Source organism: Trichosurus vulpecula, chromosome 7, assembly GCF_011100635.1.
Source record: "Trichosurus vulpecula isolate mTriVul1 chromosome 7, mTriVul1.pri, whole genome shotgun sequence".
Classification (NCBI taxonomy): Eukaryota; Metazoa; Chordata; class Mammalia; order Diprotodontia; family Phalangeridae; genus Trichosurus; species Trichosurus vulpecula.
In genome coordinates, this window is record NC_050579.1 from 145,545,819 (window position 1) to 145,571,035 (window position 25,217).

General features: G+C 36.8%; 1 protein-coding gene across 1 annotated transcript in view; it reads left to right on the forward strand.

Moving 5' to 3' along the window:
- FAM184A (family with sequence similarity 184 member A) overlaps positions 1-25,217 on the forward strand; it is a 102,632-nt gene that overhangs the window by 41,235 nt on the left and 36,180 nt on the right. The window contains exons 3-9 of the mRNA XM_036767593.1: positions 791-926; positions 3,062-3,243; positions 4,628-4,825; positions 7,409-7,531; positions 9,841-10,002; positions 12,730-12,851; positions 14,579-14,729. Of these exons, the coding sequence (XP_036623488.1) occupies positions 791-926; positions 3,062-3,243; positions 4,628-4,825; positions 7,409-7,531; positions 9,841-10,002; positions 12,730-12,851; positions 14,579-14,729 (1,074 nt within the window). The remainder of the gene's footprint in view (positions 1-790; positions 927-3,061; positions 3,244-4,627; positions 4,826-7,408; positions 7,532-9,840; positions 10,003-12,729; positions 12,852-14,578; positions 14,730-25,217) is intronic.

The following is a 25,217-nucleotide window of genomic DNA, read 5'->3' on the forward strand; positions in this document are numbered from 1 at the left end:
TGGTGTCATACATATAAGGAGGACGTGTGGCTAGGGTATACATGTGGAAGGGTACCAATATAGGATACACATGAAGGTGACACGTATATATCTTGTGGCCTGGGCAGATATACAGATGGTCAATTCCATTCTAATGTTGCAGGATTACTGGTGTCTTTGGGTGCTATTATCATATCACTGTCTCTGGGCCTGCTTTTGGGTGTTGAGTAATGTCTCTTCTTTGCTAGTCACCCTAACTCTCTGTGGCCTTTCCAGCTTTATGCTGGGATCTTCATTCTTATGGCTACTACAGAGCATTATTCCCTGGCACTGGCTTCTTGATACTCCTAATCACTTGCTGATCATCTCAGCTGACAACTGCTAGGGTGTTGTTGTTATGCGGTTGTTCAGTCATGTCCCACTCTATGTGACCCCATGCACTAGAGCACGCTAGGCCCTTAAGTTGTTACTTTCAGAATTTGACTTTGAAATCTAGGTTAAATATGTATAGGCTTTAGTAAAAAATATTCTCAAGAGTTTTGTTTTACACTGCTTAGAAAATTCCGCAGCTTGTGCTGAAAACCAGAGGTTTTTGAGTGAAGGCAAAAAAAAAAAGATTAAATTTTTTATGTTAAAACCTTGCGATTTATGAAAAGTTAAGTTGTCACCATCAATATCTATAAGTTTAAATTTGAGAGCAAATGAGTATGACTTAGCCAACAAATGTGCTATTATGAAGAGTTTAAATTATTTATGGTTTAGCTTAGCATCTTGATTACCTAGTAATAATGAATATTTTCTGACTTCTTAGGTTCTTCAGAAACAGCTCGATGATGTCAAAGAAGAAGAGATAACTTTACTAAGCAAACATAAGGAGGTGGAAAGTGAGCTAGCAGCTGCTAGAGAACGGTTGCAACAACAAGCTTCAGATCTTGTCCTTAAAGCTAGTATGTCTGACCATTTTTCTTTGTATGTTACCAGACTAAAACTGATACTTACGTTAATTCAAAATGAAATTAGTCTTTCCTTGTTATATTTAAATTATACAAAATCTGAGTATTTGAATGAGTTTTGATGGTCCTACTGAAGCAATGTGTATTATTTTCAGGTAAACTCAATGATTTTAGGTAATACATACTTCTAAAAACAATAACTTTTTATTAAAATAATTGAGGAACGCAGTTCCAGGTAATGTAGTTAGTATGTAAAAACATAATGTAACCACACACATTATAAAGTTCTTGTACTTTAATAATACTGATTTTAAGGTATTTAAAGTAATGAAAATAATACTAGCATCCAATCCTGTAGATAAACTTTAATGAGTCATTTCAACTGGTTCTTTGTTGAATTCATATTGTACAAAATATAGTGACCCATGGAGGTTCCTCTCCACTAGTTGATCCACAGCATTTATTAGAAAAAGTAAGATATTTTAAGTTGGGGAATCCTATGTCTCATTTTTACTTTGTGAAAAAAAATAGTTCTTTGAGTCATTCATTTTTAGTATTTATTTTGCTTTAATGTGCTCAATAAAGAATTCCAGGTTTCCTTTTATTGGATCATTGATTTGGAGCTGGAAGATACCTTAAGCCACATCTAGTCAAACCCCCTCGTTTTACAGATGAGGAAACTGAGGTCCAGAGAACTTGAATGACTTGCTGAAGACCACAAAGGTACTTAGAAGCAGTGCCAGGCTTTAAATTCAGGTCCTGTGATTCCAATCCTGTGGAGTTTTTTTTTTCCCTGTGCTTTCCCTCTCATTAAGTAATTGCCTTCCTCATTTCTTCATCTGGTATATAGCAATATGTTTTTTGTCTGACTTCCCCATCCCTTCTTCACTTCCTTTTTTCCTCTATTCTTCATTTTTTTTCTCCTTATATCCTGATCTGCACTTTTCCTGGCCTCCTTGTCTGTGCCATTCTGTTCCAGATTTTCTGAACCAAGGACTAAGATAATATGGCCTGGTAGAGCATAAAGGACACTGGGGTTTGGAATTGGACCACTTCTGGGTTCAGAGGACCCAGGTTCAATCCCAGCTCTGGTCCTGACTACCAGTGTGACCTTGAGCAAGTCATTTATATTGTAAGATGAGAAGATTGGTTTAGTTGGCATCTAAAGCCACTTCCAGCTTTAAATCTGTGAGCCTGTGCACCCTGGTTTTGAATCCTTGCTCTAATAACTTAGCAGCTATGTGAATATCAGCAAATTATGCAACCAGTTTGAGCCTGTTTCTTCATTCATAAAATGGGAGCAGTGGTAATACCCATTTATATAATGCTGTAAGGTTGAAGTGCCTTTTGAGACAGATATTACAAGTATTATTAGCCTTATTTTTTAGATGAGAAAATTGAAACTGACATAGGGTCTAAGCAATTTGCCAGGATTAGAACAAGGATTTCAGTGCTGAAGTACTTGGCTTGTAAGTAGTATTGAACCTAGCTTCCCTGACTTTTAAGTCCATTGTCCTTTCTAAGATACCATACTGCTTCTCCATACTTGGGGATGTGCTGGTAGATGTTTAACAGCTGGATCCTTCCAGGGAATAAAAATGGATGCATACACTTTTAAGTTTAATCTGCATCATTAACACTTTCTTAAATATAGACAGGCAACAAAACAATAAATCAAGCCTTGATTTGTAGCAGTTGCTGATTTCTGAGGTATAAATGCTCACACTAAAAATTTAACAGTTCTCACAAGCCAATTAGGGCTGGTTCCAGCATACGCCTCTCTTGGCTCTTCTAAATATTGATTGTGGCAACTTTTCTTATCCCCATTTGCTTGCAGAGGGTTAACTACACATAGCTAGGAGAATGCCAATACTTAGACTTTTTTTCTATATCTTGTACAATTTTCAAGTTCAAGGAACAGCTTAAATGATATGAGAATAGATTTTCCAAGTTGTTACTCTGCTTCTGTAACCAGTCAATGTTAAAAGACTGGATATTTCCACAAGGAGAAAAGTAGAAATAACTTCTCATACAGGCCTAAAATGTATTCTCCTGAGGTTTAGTGCAATGAGTAATGATGATTATCCCACTCAAAATGTATCATTTAACAAAGGTTTTTGGGGGGTTAGGTCATATTGGAATGCTCCAGGCTACTCAAATGTCACAGGAGGCTACTATAAGAGAACTGGAGTCAGAAAAATCATTGGCAAAGGAGAGAATATCCCAGCTTGAAGAAGAAAGAAATTTTTTGCAAAGCAGAACCCGAAGTCTGGATGAACAACAGAAAAAACAGATTCTGGATCTGGAAATGGTAGGAGGTTGGGGGTGGGGCTTTCTTTTCCAAAGCAAAAAGATTCAGTTTTCTTTATATTTTGCAAATTATAATTCTGGAATTCTTTTGAAAAGATTAAAAGATTGACTTTGTTCTATACTTCTGTGACGTCTATAGTGTATTTGAGGCTAACAGTTTTTATAATTTTATAAAAGTGCAGCAGCACTGTTGGAGACCATATTGCCTTCTACTTACCTTTTTAATCAAAATGTTTCAAAAATAAAGATTTTTTTCACTAGGGCTCTCCTTTTGGTGAAGGTTGAGATATTCACAGTTAATCATGTAGTTAATCATATTAAGAGGGATATGTCAATCAGCTGACGTTTGTTAAATGCCAGGCAGGCACTGCTCAAAGAACTGAGGATATAAAGAAATGCCAAAAGCAGAACCTGCTCTCAAGGAACTCCCAGTCTAACGGGGGAGACAACATGCAAACCAATAATGTACAAAAGATATATAGAGAATGGGGCAGCTAGGTGGCACAGTGAGAAGAGCACTGGCCCTGGAGTCAGGAGGACCTGAGTTCAAATCCGGCCTCAGACACTTGACATACTAGCTGTGTGACCTTGGGCAAGTCACTTAACCCCAATAACCCTGCCTGCCCCCTCCAAAAAAAGGAAAAAATATATAGAGGATATAGATTGAGGGTAATCTGAAGGAGAAGGCACTAAGATTGAGGAGTGGAAAGATCTTCCCATAGAAAGAAGGGGGGACTTTAACTTAGACTTGAAGAAAGCCAGGGGGCAGACATGAGAGAGGAGAGCTCTCCACATATGGAGGACAGCCATCAAGAACTTTTAGAGTCAGGAGATGGAGTATTGTATGAGGAACAGCAAAGAGGACCAGTGTCACTGGATCGCAGAGTATTTGGAGGGGAGTAAGGTATGCTTATGCATAAAATAGTACTAAAAGTTATGTGACTAAAAGATACAGGGACTAGACCTGTGATTTCATTGATAATAGGGAACTTCCAGATAAGGAAACTGTCTTTACCAATGCAGACTAGCACCTTGACTCAGCATGAAAGACTTTTCAGTAGTGGTGATAAGAACTGGTCATTTATAGCCTGGACTCTTAATTTAAAAGAAGCTTTTTACATTCAGTCTAAAAGAGTTAGCAGCTTATGTGTAACTCCGATGTACTGGTTCTTTCCCCTCTCCTTATTCTAAAATTGTGAATCTTGCATGTGGCATATTATTATTTATATTTTAAGACAGTAGACGATAAAGTGTCAGGAAAAAATCCCATTACCCGTCATTACTTGCTCCAATGTTCTACCCACCATGATAGTCAAACATTGATGGTAATGATGAAAAAGCAGTTAGTAAATAGTGAATTTTCATTTAAATATTTTTAATTGTAGCAAATAAGTGAAGCAAAGAAAACTCAAAAAGAATATTATGAGAAAGAACTACTAAACTTGCAGACTAGATTGGAGGGGGAAACAGCACAGTTAAATGAAGCTCACTCAAAGACTTTGGAAGAATTAGCTTGGAAGCACCATGTTGCAATTGAGACTGCCCACAGTAATGCAAACAAGGATAAGAAAAAGCTACAGATGGTAAGTTTTTTTAAAAAATTATCTCATTTTACATTCTAATATTGCTAGCTTTGAAAATGGCTTAGGGGTGAGGAATTGGGGAAAAGAGTTGGGCTTTAAAGGGAAAAAAGCCTACCCTTATATAGCTAAAATGAATGCTTTTTATTCATAGGAGAGCTCCTCAATGCCTTCACTAAGGAACTAAGTACTCTTAATTTATACACAATTTTAACAAATTTGCATAGATGTTTACCAGGCTTATAACAGCTTTGAAGAAATATATTAAAAAGGAAGATGACAGTGAAAGAAGATACTTCTAGCAGGCACCTAAACATCAGTAAGAAATGAAAGCTGACAGAAAATAAATTCAAAAGTTATAAAGAAGAGATAAGAACTCAAAAAACTTATAATCAAGGGCTATTTGTATAGGAAAAACACCCTATGCCCCTCAAAAGGTTATGGGTAGTTTATTATGGCACAGAATATTATGAAGTTCATAATGATGCATAATGATTGCGTTCAATGCTTCTTATTTCAGAAAGCAGTCAGGTATTTAATATATTTAACAAAGATACTTATTTTGATTTTAAAAGTGTAAAGAGCCAGTAGAGTTCGTTGAATTAGGGCAAGGAGGGGGTAGTGGTAAGTGAAGTGACGTAGTCCTACACTTTGAAGAAGAAATCACTTTGGTAGTTGTGTGGAGGATGGATTGGAGCAAGGAAGGACTTGTGGTATGATCAGTTAAAAGAAGAAAAAGTCTTAATCTTGCGGCATTCCTCTGGCTATCCTAGCTGAGTATGGTGGTTTATAGCCTTCAATTCAACAAGCATTTATAAAGCACATACTTTGTCTGTATAGAAGGTCCTCCACTAAGTGCTAAGGGATACACAGACAAAAGTGAAAGTCTTGGATGTCAAGGAATTGACATTCTGCTGGTGAGAAACAAACGTAAAACATATACAAAATAAAATCTTTGTAGAGAGACCTAACAACTTGTCAAGAGAGAGGATGTTAGGAAAGGTCCTGTGCGAAAGTTAACTCCTAAGATGGTATGTTGACGGAGGGAGGGATTCTAAGAGAAGGAGGGGAGGTGGGTGAGTAACCCTAGCTGTTCATGTTCCCTGGCTACATGTGTTCTTGTGTGAGTGCTCTGCTCACGTCTTCCTAGTGTATGTGTCCTGGCCATGGGGGTTCCTGATATATATGTTCATCATTTATATACCCAGGCTACACAGATACGTCCCTATGAAAGCCTCCTGTACATATTCCCCAGGCATATGTATTCTCTGCATACACTCTTCCCTACTGGTGATATGATAACCAGTGGCAGAGTGTTTTCCATGGTTGCATGGGGTGGGGAGGAGATGATCTTTTTTTTACTTGTCACTTTATTATTCCATTTGATTAAATATCTTTTGACCTAACATATAACTTGGCTGGCTGGCATAAACACATTGGCTTGACCCTGAAGTAGCATTCCCAGGTAAGAGGTTACACAAGATGCCACACATGGAAAATGTTTGAATTTTTTTTAAAAAAAAAGAGCAGTCGAATATTTTAACAAGAAATACGAAGGGCAGATGACTTAAGGTAGGCTGCCAAGAAGCTTTAAAACCTTTATGAAAAATTTGAATTTAACTGTGGTTTTTTTTTTTTAAGTGAAAAGATATAGAGCACCAGCCCTGGAGTCAGGAGGACCTGAATTCAAATCCGGCCTCAGGCACTTGACACACTTAATAGCTGTGTGACCTTGGACAAGTCATTTGACCCCAATTGCCCTGCCTTCCCCCCTCAAAAAAATAAAGTGAAATAATATCATTTAAATATTGGAATTTTAATGCATGAAATGATAAGCTTGGAGGCAGGAGACCTCTAAATCAAAATATACAATAAGGAGTGAACAAGGCAGGAGGATGTGGCAGTGGACACTGATAGGAAGAGGTGATATGGTGTGAGGTAGCCCAGGGTTGTCTGAACCTAGGCCAGTGGAGCACAAGCTCTGGTAGGTTGAAACCGGGAAGATTTTAAGTATTGACTCAGGGATGGGCTAACTTTATATCGTTCTACTGAGGACCAGTGAAACTCATTCTGGAGAAACATCACCAGGTTGGGAAGGGTGATGAATTCTTTTTAGCTGCAACTATCAATTAAAGAGAAATAACAATCTGCATCTTTGAATGGAGTGCTCACACTAATGAAATTATAGCTCCTTCCTTGTGGTATAAAAGTATTGCTGTTATAATTCTAAGTCGAAATAGTCTATTCCAGCAGGGTTTGGGTTTTGTTGTTGTTTTGTTTGCATTTTCTGTTAAATTCATTTAGGTCTCAGCTTTATTTTGTTTTATTTATCCTTGTTGGCATTAGTTGTGCTAACTCATTAACTAAGGGAGGAAAAATATTCCTAAGGAATTAATTTCTGTGAAACTGAATAATGCAGTATTATCTACTAAAGTTAGTGTGTTCTTCGATGTATTAAATGGGAGCAAGATCACTCTAGAAATTTAAAGTAATGTCAAAATACAAAGCAAGGTAAAATGTGTCTTTCCTACCTTCTCCCCAATAACGTGCTTTAAACTGTAATTTTCCCTTTTTTCTTTTTCTAAGGAACTAGAAGAACAATATGAAAGAGAAAAAGTACAACTGGAAGAAGATAAAAGTCAGCTTAAACAGCAAATGGAAAGACTAAAAGAAGAATTGACAGCCAAGCTAAATGTAGCTCATCAGGAGGTACGGATCCTCTCAGTCCCATCATTAGATCCTAGTTAATCCAGCAATATCTTGAGAAGGTAGCCTCTTGAGACACTTAACTTCTCAGTGCCCCAGGCAGCTCTCTAAGACTTGCAGATGTTAGGGATCTGTATCACTGGAGGGACTGCGTATCCTAAGAGTTTTTTATCCTGATGAAATTGAAGACCCAGACCCTCCCATCCTCCAGCCCATGAGAAAAAGAGATTTCTTATTCAAGTGGCATTGTATGACAGCATAAAACACGGGTAGTAAGAAAATGGAGGAATTAGGTTTAGCAGTTTTTTCGAGAAATTTGTCTGTAGCATAGAAGTTTCAAGGAAGGATTGGGGAGATCCTGTGGGCAGATGGGAAAGAACCCAGGACAGGGTATCACTGAAGATATGTAACCTCTAAACTAGGGTATGAAATGGGAGCAAGATCACTCTAGAAATTTAAAGTAATGTCAAAATATAAAGCAAGGTAAAAAAGGTGTTCAGGGACCTCAGAGCATGTGGGTCTGGAATGTCCTGGTGTGAGTGCTGTGTAGCATGCTAGTCACTGCCCACTGCAGCTCTCTGGAACTTTCTGACCTCCTAAGCACTTTCTGAGGTCAGCTTTCTGCTCTTGCTGCCTCTGGGCATTGAACTTTGCAGGCTCTGTGTCCTGTCTCTGATCACACTGGGGAGGAGCTGACTCTGGCAGGGCTCCCTTTTCCCTTGTCCATGGACTTCTGGTTTGACTTTTTTCTGCAGTTCTGAGGTGGAAGATGCCACTTACTATAGTTTCTCATTGGATTTTATTCATCATTGTGTGTGGTGTGGACCTTTTCCAAATACATGGAAACTGGGTGATCTGCCTTCATTCAGGCAGCTGTCTTAGCTTGGAAGAGTTGATTATTTTTTTCATAATGTTGCTCACATTTCCCCCAATCCTGGAATAGTTACCATCCTAGTTTACGTCTAAATACATACATACATCCTAACTATTCTCCTTGCCTTTTGATATCTTTTTACTTCAGTCCGTCTCCATACTGCTGCCAGATTAATTTTGTGTAAACAGGGTTTCCACTGTCTCATCTCTCTGTGAAAAATCTTTTCACCTTTTTCCCTATTATCTACAGGATAAAGTTCAAACTCCATGCCTGTGCCTTTAAGGTTCTCAGCCTGACTCAAATTTTATCTCCTATTACTTCCTTAAGTACTAGGCAGACTGGTCTGTTCCTATCCCCAGAATATACAATATATGTTCTTACCTTTGCTTGTGCCATTCTCTCTGCGTAGAATGATCTTTTTCTTGTTTTCACATGTTCACCTGTCCAAATCCTGTTTGTTCTTCAAGGCCTACATCACTCCATGAAATGTCCCTGACCACCACAGCACATAGTAATGTTTCCATCCTCTAAATTCTTTTGGCACTTTTTATTTGTATCAACTAACTGGCACTGTATTCTACCAAGTCTTGTATTATTTGACTCTTCACTGTTTCCCTCCCTAAGAAAATGAGAAGACCTTTGAAGAGTTTATATGTCTTTGTAGTCTCTACAGCACCTAGCACAGTGCTATGAAAATAATAGACCATCAGTACATATTTAATGAATGAGCAGACATTTTTTTATCCCTCCACATTATTAAACTAAAATAGATTTTTGCCTCTAACTTCGCCCTTCACCAAATCTGGAATCTTGAAACTGATACATGATAAGGAACTGAAATAGTATCAAAGACTAAGTCTTTCAAAGACTAAAAATCCAATGAAATTAATTTTGTTTGGTAGGTAATCTCCTTAATGAAGGAATAGTTACTAATGCTTTACTTTCAAAAGCATATAAATTCAATACTTAAGAATTATGTGGGGCAAATCTTATGCAAATACGTGAAAGTTACTACTTACCGTAGTTTATAACACCTTTGTCCATTCAGTTCCACTGTCCTGAATATATAAAACTTTTGGAATAACAGAGTTAATTTGATTCATGTGTGAGCTAAGTAATTTCATTTGAATTACTTTTTAAAAATACATATCATTTTGTGGAAAATATTTGTCAACTGTTCTTGACTTCATCTTAATTATACTTTGTTAACTCCTTAAAGTAGGACCTATGTCTTTGTGAAACAAACTGGATCTTTCTTGGATATTACGTTCAATATCTCATAGTGCCATGAGGGAAAAAATAGCAAATAAGAAAGTGTTTTTGAAACTGAAATGGTATACATATGTACAATTGGAAGAAGGTAGTTAAAGGAAGACGATGATCAATATTTTTTGTTTGATTGTCAAAAATATCCTAAAAGCATTACATTTTTATGCAGGTTTCTCGCCTCCAGGATCTGGTAAATAAAAGTGAACAAGGCCTTGGTTCTGCAGAAGGGGTTATCTCTGATCTTCAGGACTCCCATGGACAACTTCAGAATGAACTAGATTTAACCAAAGCTAAGCTAAGAGAGACCACAGACTCATTATTAAATCTTGAGGTAATTTCATAATCCACCCATGGTTCAAGTTCAATGATAAAGAAATAGAATTCAGGCCATTCTGACACAACTATCTGTGTGACCATGGGCAAGTCACTTAAATTTTTGACAATTATAAATTGCCAACAAGATGAACTGCCAATCCCCACACCAATTAAATCACAGGTCTGAAGCAAAAAGGCCCCACACTTCTAATTTTAAGTCTTATTTAAACAATCAGTTCATTAAACATCAGTACAAGGGTCCACTGTGATAATCCTAGAACATTGTAGGTATCCATTTTAATATTTTTTTAATTTAATTAAATGCAGATCTTTAAAAAATATAGGGCCCTTAATTCTGTCAATAAAAGACATCTAAAAGGTTCATTTAAGGAAATATAAGTAATTCTTCTTTTCCTTAGGTCCCCTTTCCATAAACCTCTTAACCCTTACTTTATCCTTCCTTACTCTGGTGGCCCTATTTCTGGTGGCAGAAGTAAAATTTGTTCTTTTTTTTTCTATTTTTAGACCATGAAGATCATCTGTTAGGTTGACATCAGAGATTGTGGGCTGGGGAAAAGAGGGGGAGAGTGGAGATTCAAAGTTAAAGACTCTTGTTCTTGACCTTTTCTTTATAACAGATAATTGGTGACATCTCTAAAGCAGGGCTGTCCAACCTCAGGTTTGTATTGAAACAATAGACGGTATATTTTGATTTGCCATTTTAGTGAGAGCTCTGCAGTAGCTCAGCTTTGTTTACTAAAGCATTTATGTAAATTTCTATGCTTGTAGGCAGGCCACATTTTGGACAGCCCTGCTCTAAAGCATGTAAAGGAGAGAATTTACGTGATATTAGCACTGTGTTAAGCCATTATAAAATAATTTAGAATGAGATGGTAATTTTGTTATAGATACGAATTCTTGAACAAATTACTTAGCCCTGAGAAGCTACTTTTTTCTTATTCTATAGCAGATTAGACTAGATGATCTCTATAATCCCTTCCAGCTTCTAATTTTATAAAATAGGTGTCCTGCCCCCAATTCTGACCTTTGTACTGTGTGAAAGTGTTTGCTGAATTGACTAACCTTTTCCAAATACTTCAAGTTGGAAAAAAATTACAACCTTTTTGCAAGGTACTTTCTGCTAGGTACTTAGGAGAGATATGTCTCCCTCCTAAGTCTTAAGAGACACTGAGACATTGAGTGAGACAAATTTCATTTTCTAGATATACTTTGAAAAAGTTGAAAAGCTGTAGCAAGACTTATCAGTAAGTAGGGGAACCAAATATGGTAATAATAATTGTGAAGTCCCCTATTGCCTCCTACCTCAGAATCCTACAGAAACTGCCATTGGGGTTTTTAGCAACTCATTAGCATTTGAATTATCAATAGATATTTGATGCTACTAGGGATTTTTTTTAGTTGACATCTATAAAAGAGCCTTCGGGTTTACAAACCACTTTTCATGTTATTTTATTTGATCCTAACAACAGTTCTTTGATATATGTACTCTAGATATTGCCATTTTAGAGATGAAGCTGAGGCTCAGAGTGGTTAAGTGACTCGCTAGCAGGGTCACACAGCCAGGAAGTATCAGACATGGGATTTGAAATCAGGTCTCTGCTGACTCTAACCTAATGTTTTTGTCACTATACTGTACTACCGCCTCTGTTTCTAGTGTTGTAAAAAACCTTAGTTGATTGATACCAACCTACAAATATCTGTCTCCATTGGTCATGTTGAAAATAGCACCTCACTATATCGTAACACCCAACATGTGACATGCTTGTTTGGTTAGTTGCTTTGAGCCTTGATAATTATCCTGATTATTTGTCGGTAGGTTATAATATCACAATATTTATGTCTCGATTAAGTTCTGAGAATCTTAAAGATAACACTAGTAACCTTCCTTTGAAATAATGTACTTTTGATTGAAGAATACTGTATTCACATATTTTAACAGAATATTGTGATAGGTTTATTGAATAATCCATGATGGAAAAAAGATTGAAATTAATTTTGTCATTTAGGATCTAACTAATTATGTTGGCTTAAAAATGGTTCAGTATTAGACTAGCTCTGTGATATAGTCAGTATGTGTATCTCCCTCTTCTGTGGTCATAATCACAAATCAGGTATACTTTCTCTGCTTTGTTGACTCATCCATATCCTGCTGTAAGTCCAAAAAAGAGTCTGCCTCCAGGATAACTTCCCCTAGATTCTTTAAATTATGTGGATACCAGTGCAACATATGGGCTGACCCATCTGTTATCCATTACTCTTGCTTTGTGGCCAGTCCACCTCCTTTTCTGATCATAAATCTCCTGATTGGTGTCATTTATGCCATTTCTTGCACAGATTATTATTGTCAGTATGCTATGTTCTTGTCATGCAGACAGTTCAGTCTTTTTGTTGCTTTTGGGGTTATATGCAGTTTTTATTGTTTGAAAATTGTGATGCACCATAATTTTACCGCATAAAGATGAGATTTTATTTTAGAGAGCATCTTGGAATCATTAAAATCTCAAATTATACCCATTTTAAAATTATACTGTTAGTATAGTTTTGGGAAAGTTTTAAAATTTGTGTTGTTGTTGTTGTCATAAAATCTTGAAAACCTGTCAAGCTGCTAGAAATTTTAGGCACTGCTCATTTTACATAAAGTAATTATTTGAAGTGAAGATTTAAAATAGCCAGCTTTTACTTTTTGATGCACATTTTGCATTATGAAGATTTTGTTTTTCAGAGAGAACTACAACAAGAAAGACAACAGCATAAGGCATTGCTTGCTACCATGAGGGAAGATGAGAAGTTCAAAGTGGACAAAATGGCCCAAGACTTAGAAATAAAATGGACTGAAAATCTTAGGTGCCTTTTCTTTAACCTTTAAAAAAATTTACACTTTTAATGTAAAAATTTTTAAGACATGGTAAAAAAAAATTTCACATACAATTTCGATATTAATTTTTGATTATTTAGAGGCCTTTGTCAGACATTGAATTTGTAAAGACAAAGGCATATGAATAAATAGGGTAAGTGCTACTAGACATACAGTTCCTGCAGAGAGTGCTGTAGTACATTATATTGTTTCAAATACAGACTTACACTTTTCTCGCAAATTTGGCTTATGTTATAAAACCTGAGTATGGATGTCAGTGAAGACAAGATATTAGTGAAAATCAGAATAAGAGGATAGCACAGTGACAGAGGTAGAAGACAGTGATCAAAAGGAGTAAAACATGTTTATTAGAATCAAATTGTTGAAAATCACAATAAATATTTTTGTATTGTGGTTTTCTGTTATTTTTCAGTATACAAGTGTGTGTGTGTGTATATATATATATATATATATGTGGGCAGCTAGGTGGCACAGTGAGTAGAGCACCTGCCCTGGAGTCAGGAGGACCTGAGTTCAAATGCGACCTCAGACGCTTGACACACTGACTAGCTGTGTGACCTTGGGCAAGTCACTTAATCCCAATTGCCCTGCCTTCCACCTTCAAAAAAAGTATGGGTTCTTTCTTGTGCAGATTTCATTTTATTGGTGGGGGCCTATATTTAAAATGGTCTGTATAGACCAATATAGTAAGTCACAGCTTTGGTGGTAACAGTTTTTCCTTTGGAATCTTGCCTGCCAATTTATACATAGTTTCTTTAGGGCTACGTTTATTGATAATTATAGCTTGGGTATTAAAATTAGTTGCCTCTCTATACACTTCTCTAGAAGAGAGGACATATAGATCTCTCAGAACAGAGGGTACACAGCTATTAGGCAGGAAATGTGTTCCTTTAGTCATTGATTGTCTTCCAGTTTACCTCCTTTATTTACAGTGGAAGAGAAGAAATATAATGCAAATAGAATCCCCTTTTAAGCTTTTGTAATCCTTTTATCCACAGCAGTAGTGTACATAGTGATTGAATATTTCAAAATAACATATGTACTTGATTTTCTTTTGCCTTCTAATTAATAATACCTTCCCAAAAATTTTAGTGAGTCTTTAGTGATTATTAATGAGATGTTTATGCTAGTGTGTAACACAGTAAACTCTGCCAATCATAACTTTTGCCAGCAACCGTTAGATTTCCCTGCCCTTCCACCTTCATCTTTTCCCTGTGCCAATTTGAGATGGTGATGTCCATACGTTCTTCACATTCTCTTTTCTTCTACTAGTGGCCTTGAAGCCCTATCTTACCACATCTTCCTTAATAATCTGTTGAACTTAGTTCATGTTTTTCTTATTTTACCATAATTATGTTCCACTGCCATTCTCTTAGATAGCTTCTTTTGTTGGGAAATGAATTTAGGTCAACTGACTGGCAGCCCTTTGTGCTCACCATTATCACATTAGGTTTATAACATATTTCAGTAAGTTGGACAATAGCAGCATAGTAATTGTGCTAATAAAAATGCTGAGGCTAAAGGTCTGAAGTCTATTTTCTGCACATCTACAGATTCATTTTGTGACTTTGAACAAGTTATCCTGATTTTTTTTTAAATAAGCATATTGATAATTGCATATTTGAGAATAGTAATTCCATTTACCAAGTACTTTGTATTCATCTATTCAGTTGCTAAATAATTGTCTCATTTTTAGACAAGAGTGTTCTAAGCTTCGAGAAGAGTTAAGACTTCAACATGAAGAGGATAAAAAATCAGCAATGACTCAACTTTTGCAGCTAAAAGAACGGGAAAAGAATGCTGCCCGGGATGGATGGCAGAAGAAGGTAGAAGATCTCCTAGACCAGGTAGTTAATGTTGATAATTAACAATAATGAAGAATGCTGAACATGGATTTATATTGCTAAAAGTTAATTTCTGGTTCTTTCTTTTCTTTGAGATTCTCCACAAGATGGACTTATGTTTACGTACACCCATTTATGTATATTCCTTATATAGGAACATGCCTATCCCGTTTGCTGCATTCACTTTAGCCTAGATGCCTCCAGGAGCTTCCCTTTCTCTTCCAGCTGTTACCATTTTCGTGTTCTCTCCCATCTATTTTTACTCCTTTTCCCTCTGACCCCAGAAACTACAGGTCTTACTACTGCCTGGAGTCTCTCAAGTATCTTTCTGATTCACCCTAGTAATGCCTCAGGTCAGAGGCAGAACTGATAGTGACCAGTGGAAAAGAAAGGAGAAAGGAAGAGTGAAGTTCCACCTTCTCCCCAAATCTTTTACTCCCTCAGCCTCCACTTGCTGGTCTCTCCAAACTCCTCTAAGGAAGTACCCCAGAAATTCAGGTGTCTGGGTGTTCATCTGAAATGTTGATGAATTTTACTTTAGTCCAATTCAGACCTTTTTAGATCAAGTTCCCCTCTGGCAAGTTTATGGACCTTTCTTAAAATGGTGTTTTTAAATGCATAAGATGAAATACGTAGATTAAAAAGGAAATCAATTACACTGAAATACTAATGTCAGAATATTTTTTTAAAAAAACATGTTCTCAGACCTCTACTTTAGTTCTTTGTGTACCCAAAGATTCCTCACCCATACGTGTAGTTTTTCTCTTATAGTTCTAAGTGAGAAAAGAAAAAGGAGAGATTTATAGGAGCTTTTTTGTACCCCACCAATTTCCCCTTGTGGTTAGCAGTCATTGGGGGAAAAAACCCCACTCTGCAAAGCGCTGTTTGCTTACTTTAGGGATGGGCAGGCCAATCTTAGAATCCCTCAGAGCAAGAGAAAAAAAGGGGACAAGAAGATAGCCTAGGCTAAGAAGTATCCAGGGGAATGGGGCAGGGGGAAAAGGGGGAGAGTGGAATTACTGGCAATACTTAACCCATTTTACCACAGAAACACTGTTATAGGTAGTAAAATTCTAAAGTACCATAAATACGGCGCTGTTTCAAGAATATTTTGTAAATCTACTGAACATTCTACGGAAGTAAATCTATTGCTGAAGAACTTAATTCCATTTTTTGATACAATACTTTGGGTTTTAAACAAATGATTTATTAGTCAACTTTTAAAATGTAACTAGTTGGTAAGTTGGGAGACTGAGTTACCTATATATCAGTTCCTTGTTTATTACATATTTACTATCTGATAGAGCAAACCTAAAAGTAAAACATATTAAAATTAGAGATGTGGCTTTAGAACTTTAAAATATTTAAGAATATATTTCAATAAGTACTTAAACCTACCACAGAGGATGGGATAGGATCTCTTGTGTTAATTTAAAAAAAAAAGGTTTGAAGGCATAACAGGGTTTTACGGTCATTAGATGCCATTCATACACTTAAAGAGAAAGTTCAGCAAATATACCTAAGTGTATTAAAACAACTTCCTCCCCAAAAAGAGCAATTTATTTTCTTTTCATCAGTAGCACCTTGCCCAATTTGTTTCTGTGTTTTCAGCCTCTGGGATAAAAGTGCTACAGAAACAAAAGATAGAAGTATTCTTAAATCTTTCTTGTTTTGTGTTCACTTCTTCAGCATTTAAAACTATAATTAAAAATTTCCCCTCTTTAAATAATTTATATTACTTCTTAATTTATGATCTCCTGTTCCTATATTGCAAAACCAGTAATTAAATAATACTGGCTGCCTTGACTCATTAATTGATTGGCAAGCCATGCATGGAGGACAAGCAGCACACTGTTCTATAAGCTTTAGCACTAGGACTAAATAACACCTTAACTTCTTTAAGGAGTTAGCTTTTGTTTTTGTGTTTGTTCTGGCAGATTTCTGAATTAAAAAGATAAGCTCTCCTACTAGTAATTTCGAAGAATTACATGGAATGCTTTTCAAAAGAGTTTAAAGTATATTTTTGAAGTTTCAGCGCATAGTTACCCAAATTTATGTGTATTTTATATGGAAAATTGGAAGGGTACTAAGTAATGTTTGCTTTTAGATTTTTTAATGAGCAGATTTGGGGCTTTAGAAACTTAATGAGAATAAGGAAACAATTATATGAAATGTTCCATTTAAAGTTGATCCTAATGCAGTTTGGCATATTATCAATACTTTCGTGTAAAGTACTTATCATGGACATATGAAGACAAACTTTAATGGGCAAAGTAGTCATTCTGTTATCTTGCCCTCTGTCATTCAAGGTTCACTAGTTCAAATTAGCTTGTGAAAATTGAAGCCATCTTGGTATTTTAAGTGTCGTTTTTAATTGTCATTTAGTTACTAACTAATGAACAAAAAAGCCTTACTACCATCACATCCATTTTCTTCAGATTGTGGTTTTCATTTTAGTAGGTTTAGGTCCTCTCTATATTAAGATATCAGATTTCTTTCTTACCTCTTAACAGTTTTTCTTTTGCCATTTGTTTTGAGTGTTCTTATTCATGAAAAGATTTAAGTTTTCACACTTTATGATTCTGTACAAGGTTTTGTACACCAAATTTTCTAATGTCTCCACCATCTCTGATACGTGATAGAACACCCATGATAGGAATAGGCCAGTACCACCTTGATACATGGAGCTCCAGAAGCCTAACCTGTTTTTAACTCATTTTGTGAGATATGTTATATTCCAGTCTGCCATATCTAGGGTTATTCCTCATTCTTTGGTTCATATTGCCCCATCCCTGTGGCATATTAACATTCACTTAGACTCGACTTAACCTATATACAGTTAAACAGTTTAATTGGATTACAAAATCATAGATTTAGAACTGGAACAAACCTGAAAAGTCATGTAGTGCACTCTTCTTAGTTTATCAGTGAGGATACTGGTAAAGTTATATTATAAGCAAGAAGCATTAGACACATTTATCATAAAATGAAATGTTTGAATTACTTCCTAGCTCGAGTCTCCCAAAGGAAAAACCTCTGTCTGCCTTTCAGGTTTGGAGTCCCTTTCTTTCAGCATTGGTCTCTCCTAGCTCAGTGAAGCCGGCCTGGAAGCGTAGTATCTTTCCATATAATTCCCAGCTCCAAGCCAACTAAAGGTGACACATAGCTAAACTCACTATAGGGATTAGGGATTCTTGTGGGTGTAGTGCCAATACAGCAGACTCACCAGTTTCTCCAGAATTCTGTGGCTCATGGATTTTAGAAGCTCTGCTTTACAGTGGCCTGGCTTATTCACCTGTCTATTCCTGATTCCCCTGTCTGAAAAGAAACACTATTCAAAGATGACCACTGCACAAGGAACAATGCCTAAATGTCACAAATCCACCACTGACAAGAGGCAAGGTATCAACATGGTTGTATCCTAGTCCCCTGGTCACTATTTCTTTCTCCTTGTTTTCTCTCTACCTCTGTGCCTTACTCCTCAGTCCCCTGTTATGGGCGCTTCATCCTCAGTTGCATTGCCCCATCTGTACCTCATTCTATCTGGGAAGTGCCCCTTCTAAATCACTTACGATTCTACATTTTTACGTTTTCCTCCTTTTACTGGAAGAAGTTCTTTTCCTAGTCTTCCAAGTGGATGGCCTGTGAGTATCAAGGTCTCTAGGACCTGATCACCTTTGAAGTGAAAGTTACCGGGCAAATTCCCCAACAGCACACCACTGAAGGACAGTTTACCGAGGTGGCAGAATACTGCTGCTGTATTTCATGCCACCTCTTTTTATTCCAGCCTCAGAAAGTGCAGATTGTCCCATAGACTCCCAGGTAAAATGCTTTATTGCTATCTAAGATAGTCCAACCCCCAAAATAATAAAATTAGGAAAAAAGTTTTTCCTTTAGGTCAGTAAACATTATATGATGATATAGACACAGAATAGGACAGAATCAAGTAATATCAGGTCAAAACTTTTATAGCTTCAAATTCCTTGAAACTCCCCTCATTTCTTTGAGGAATAGAATAATTGCATATTTGTCCATAATGTAGTAATTATGTTTTTGCTCTTTTGAAGTGATAAGATTAACTGTGGTATAAAATAGGTTTGATGTTTGAGCTAGCAAAACCATAGAAGAAGTTTGTTTGGATTGGGGAAGGGGAGGGTGGGGCAAGTGGAGTGGCACAGGTTTGGCACCTTTGATTTCATCAGTGTAGGGAATTTCCAGTGAAGAAACCCTCTGCCTAAGCAGGTGGCCAATGTTCTGTGACCTAAAGTTTACTGAGAGATGAAGAGCCTTGCCCAAGGTCTTATAGCCTCTCTGTGTTAAGAGGAGGGAACTGGGTCCAGATTTGCCTGACTTCAAGGCCAACTCTTCGTCCACACTATTATAGGGTGCCTCTCTAGAAGGATTGCTAAATTGGAAGCTCTTTATGTACATAGGAAACTTTCCTATCTGACCAGCTCTCTAGGTTAACTAACCATTTGGAACCAGGTCCCCCATGTTATTAATCCCCACTTTTGCCTACATCGCCCAATATCTATCATAGCCCTGGACCCTCCCACCTCATCTCCTGGCCCCATTCCAGGAGATTTACTGACCCAACGTAGTCTGGTGCACATCCTAGGCACTTAACTATTTTATTGAAAGGAATTGGCTTTACCTACCATTGCTATCTGGAGCTCAGTGAGCATACAGCAGGACTGTCATAGAATATGTTTGGAGCCCAAGGTAAAACCTGACAGCCATCGAACAGAAATGTGCTGAGAGCAGATAGATTAGAAAATACCCTGGTATTTCAGATAGAAAATACCCTGGATTTCAGAGTTTTGGGATTGTTTCTAGTCCCAAGTGATGCAAACATGTGAGCGCCTACCGTGGTTTCACATTTTTATCTCTCTGGTCCTTTGTATATTGCAAGCAAGAAAGCTTTTTGGGCCAACCTAGATTATTTTGCTATCTAAAAAGAGTCAGAGAAAAATCACAGGTAATTCATTGTCTTGAAATCATCTGTTTACACTTCATTAAATCTTTCATAATCTTTTATTTGACTTTTTTTGATTTGACTTTTTTACTTTATTTTTCTCTTAACATTTCATTGTGTTTTTTCTATCCAGTAATTGAACTAATGAGGCTGACTACTTTTTTGCACCAATTTACTTTCACTTACATAACTATAAGGTTGGAGAAATACATTCTTTTGCATTTCCATTTCTTCCACAGATTCTCCTATAGTAGAATATTTTCTAATATGGATTATAAAATACCAGCGCCTGTGATTATTATGCTGTATAAGAGAGGTGGCAGACATTTCTGTCAACTTTCATATATTTTTTCACTAATTTGATTTTGGTCTATGTTGATTCATTCATTCAACCAAAGCTACAAAGACATTCATTCATCCAAAAGTATGAATTTCATTTAATGCAGCCTGAATATCCGTCCTTCAGGACATGCTGAGGAAAACTATGTTACAATTTGGGTAAAATAGAAGACATCAGGGAACAAAATGAATTTTGAATCAGATTTTGGAGGAAATTAGGATCATTGATTAGTGGAGACATTATATAGATCAGTGTTTTATACCTGTAAATTAAAAAACCCAGGTGGGCTGTAGAATTTTTGCCTTTCAAGGAATACTGCCTCACAAAATATATATTACATATTTTCACATGTATTTAGATGTTATATTTAATGAAATACAAATTTATTTTAAAACAATGAATTCATAGTAGCTCATTGCCATTATTTTTGCAACAAATTGTTATTAATAGTGCAGCTATTATCATGTGAATAGCTGTTATTTTTTTTTACTGTTAAAAAAAGGGCCCTCATCCTTGAAAAGGTTAGAAACCATTGAAACTCAGTGATTCAGGTGGGGCATGACATGATGTTGGCTAAACCAAAAATCTAATTAGAGGTTAGCAAACAAACTCCAGTCACTCCAGTGTTGTCAAATCATAGCATATTAATTTGGTGAGATAGTATGGTAGACAACCTTGAGGAACAAGCTAAAGAATTTATATTTGATATGATAGGCAGTTTTATTCTTTTTCCATTAAATTCCTATACTACCACTGTGCTAGTTAGAAAAGAGTAATTAAAAATTTCTTCTTTAAAAATACTGAATAGAATTTTTGAAAGCTGCTAAATTTTTCTCTCTAGTAGTGTTTTAATATGTAATTAGAAATATTTGTGGTTCCCACCTTACAAAAGGCCTCAAAAATAAATCAGTTTCATTGTGTTACTATCTATCTGCAGGACTTCTAGCATATCCCCTTCCAAATTTTCATCTATACACTTTGCAAAGTAACAGGGGTAGAGACAAGGGTAGCCTAATGACTAGAATTTCAGCTTAATCTAGAATATCAGCTCTGAACTACTGTTTCAGATGACATATTTATAATATTGTTACAGCTTTCTAATAAGAACAATTTGGTATATCTTTTATCAAGTCAAGTCACAAAAACAAGCGTTTCTTAAGTGTTTACTTTGTGCCAGGCACTGTGCTAGGTGCTAGGGTACAAAGGCAAAACCAGTCCTTCCCATCAAGGAGCTTACAGTCTAATGGAGGAGACAACAATACAGAACACTATGTATGAACAAGGTATATACAAAATATACTGGAGATAAGCTCAGAGAGAAGGCACTAGCATTAAGAAGGATCAATAAAATAGTTGTTTGCATGTTGACTACCCAGTTAGACTGTGAGCTCCTTGAGAGCAGACTGTTTTTTGCCTTTCTTTATATCACCAGTGCTTAGCACAGCACCTGGCACATAGTAGGTGTTTAATAGATGCTAGTTGACTTGAAACAAGGAAGAGGAGATGAAGAGGGAGAGAATTCTAAACATGAAACATTGTCATTATGGAGTCAAGAGTTGGAGAGTTGTGTGAGAGGAGCAGCAATGAAACCAGTGTCATTGGGTCATAAGAGTATGTGGGAAGGGAGTAACATGTAAGAAGACCAGAAAGAGAGGAAAGGGCCAGATTATGAAAGGCTTTAAAAGCCGAAGTAGGATTTTATTTGGAGGCAATAGGGGCACCACTGGAGTTTATTGAATATTGGTGTCATATGGTCAGGCCTGCACTTGAGGACAATTAATTTTACAGCTGAGTAGAAGATAGATTGGAGTGGGGAGAGATTTGAGACAGAGAGACCAAGTATAAAGCTGTTGAAATAGCCTTTGTATGAGGTGATAAGAGTGTTCACCAGGTTGATAACAGTGACTGAGGAGAGATGGGGACATATTTATAGGAGTGGTGTTATGAAGTTAGAAATGACAGAGCTTGGCAATAGATTGAATATGGGGGAGAAGTGAAAAATGAGGAGTAGAGGATGACACTTAGGTTGCAAGCCTGAGTAACTATGAGAATAGCGGTGCGCTTTACAAAAAGAGGGAAGTTAGGAAAAAAAGAAGTGGGTTTGGAGGGGAAAGTTGACGAGTATAGTTTGGAAATGCTGAGTTTAAGGATGTCTATGAGACAGCCTGTTTTAGATGTCTTATTTGCAGGTTACATTTGATTTATCCTGCCTGTCAACCTTTCCAGACGCAGCCTGATAGGCTTCTTAACATTATCTTTTTAAGATATCCATCAACTAGTTTAGTTTTGAATTCTAGGATTGATAATAGTCTGCTCAGAGTTTGTTACAGAAAAATGGATTTAAAAGGCTATCATTGTCTTCCCATGACCTAGCTTAGATATACCTTCTTAAACTTTACATGGAGAAATATCTGATCAGTCTTATTGAGCCCTACAGCTTTATAATGTTAAATAGAATTCACTGGGATAAGTCTAAAGAAAGCTACTTGTATATTTCTAACCATAGAGGCCAACATTATTAACTCTTTAATAATTAGCCGTCCGGATAATATTAAAATATTCTTCCCCTTAAACTTAACCTTGATTCTCAATTATGTTAATTCTGTTACTTTTATAAGTACAAAATTGGAATTAGGAGATTATTGAGATAAGATTATGAGATGTGGCATGATGTAGTGGTAAGAGTACTGGCTAATTTACATGCTGTGGCCCAGACAAACTAAGCTTCTTATAACACTGTCTCCAGTCATCGTACTTTTATACTGGTTGTGCTTGACTTAAGTTAGCTCTAACTCTCACCTTAACTCTGCTTCTTCATATCCCTCATTTTCTTCAAAATTCACTTCATGCTCCATATACTACATGAAATCTTTTCCTAATCCCAGTTGCTAGTGCCTCCTCTCACTATGTGTTGTCTTGGCCCCTCAGATAAGTAGATTTGGGAACATTGTTGCCTGTGGTCCTATATATGACCTCAGCAAGAGGCATTTTAGAAACACTTAACAAAAGTCATATAATGATCTCTCCATAATTTATAGATTCCAGGGGTTTCTCCAAATGAGCAATAGTAATCCATGAGATTAATCAAAAAAAAAGAAAAGAAAAAGGCCTCAAGAGAAATTCTCTTAAAAGCAGAATTGTTGAGAATCTGTTCCAAATGGTGAAACTCTTAATCCTACAAAGTTCTGTTAGCATAAATAGAAGTGATCTAATGTATTCACCTTGAAAAAGAGAAATCCTTTATAATATTAAAATCACATGTTCAAAACTACGCTAGCTTTCTTAACAGATTGGAGGGATCAGTTTTCTTCCCAAAATAACCATGTACATGAGCACAGTGCAGATTTCAGGCAATCATTCTACTGCTGATTAGTGTTATATGCTTTTCCTCTTACAAAGAAAATAAGACCAATCTAGGATATTTGTATGATTCTTAGAGTTAGCATCAGCTTTTAGCTTAGTAGCAAAGAACTGTCTTACAAGCCATACCACTCTCTAATATGCTTCTTTAAAACCTCTATCAAAACACTACTGGGCAGCTAGCTGGCACAGTAGATAGACTCCACACCTGGAGTCAGGAAGACTCCTCTTCCTGAGTTCAAATCTGGCCTTAGACACTTATTAGCACTGTGACCCTGGGCAAGTTATTTAACTCTTGTTGGCCTCCGTTTCCTTATCTATAAAATGAGCTGGAGAAGAAAATGGCAAATCACTCCAGTATCTCTGCCAGGAAACTCCCAAATGAAGTCACGAAGAGTTGGACGTGACTTAAAATATGACCGAGCAACAGCAACAAAACACTGTTGCTTGCTTTTAACTCATATTGGCTTTGTGCTCTTGGGCAACTCATTTAATCACAGAACTAAATCGCTCTTTAAAAACAGTATAAATTGCACAGCAGCTGCTAGTAACCATTAGTCGAGAGAGTTTCCTCATGGAGAGCTCCCCATACCAATGAAACAATATCTGGACCTCTATCACTCTTCTTCCCCCCTCCAAAAAATATTACTACTTAAATAAGAGTTGGCGGGAATGGTCTCCCAGTAGATGCAATCCCAGATCCATAATAGTGTCAAATCACTTTGTATCCTACCCCTCCTTTTTTAATTTACATCGAACTAACATCAGGCAGTCAATCAAGAGTATTAAGCACCTACTGTATGCCAAGCACCTACTGTATGCCAAGAACCTACAAGCTAGGTACTGGGGATACAAATATAAATAGTTCTTTCCCTCAAGGAATTTGCATGCTCTTTGGGAGTATCATACATCTTGGGGAGTAATGGCAACAGAAGGGAGCTGTCATCTAGGTAAACGTATTTGTTTAGTTCTTCCTCTACAAAATCTCTCACATCTGTACCATTCTCTCATCAAAGGGCCACTATCCTAATTAGTCCCTCCTCACCTCTCACCTGGACTATTGTAATAGCCTTCTATTTGGAGTCTTCTTCTAATGCATCCTCCACACAGATCTGAGCATGTCAGTTCCCTACTCAGTATACTCTAGTGAATCCCTATTCTAGAATCAAATACAAACTCCTTTTTTTGGAATTTAAAATCCTTCCCTACTTCTCCCCCATCTGGCTTCCTCTGTTCTTTTTACATGACACTTCAGAGCCCCTATCTCTGTCTTTGCATGACTATCTGTTGTTCCTGGAATGAACTGTCTCTTCCCTTAGCTCATTGGAATCCCTGGTTGCCTTCAAAGCTCCTCCAGTTTTAAGTGTTGATCTTTTTGAAGACTTAATGCCCATGTGATAAATCACTCTTGAGTTTAATTCAAGGAATTAAATTCTAGGTCACCTTCTACAGAAAGCTTTTCCTGACTTCCCCTGTTCCCAGCTGCTAGTATCCCGCTCCAGCTAACCACAACACTCCCTTGTATATATTTTATATATACTGCATATGTGCACATAGTGGATACTTAATAAACACTTAGTGACTGATTTATAGCAAATCATGGAAGGAGAAGGGAGCCACTGTACCTTATTGAGCAGAAGGGTAACATGGTTCAGACCTGTTCTTTAGAAAAACCACTTTGGCAGTAGAGTGGAAACTGTATTGGAATGAGGAGAAACTTGAGGCAAGGAGACCAATTTAGAAGGCTATTGTAGTAGCCCAAGTGGAAATTGAGAGCATAAACCAGGGTAATGACTTTTAAGTGTAAAAAGAAGGG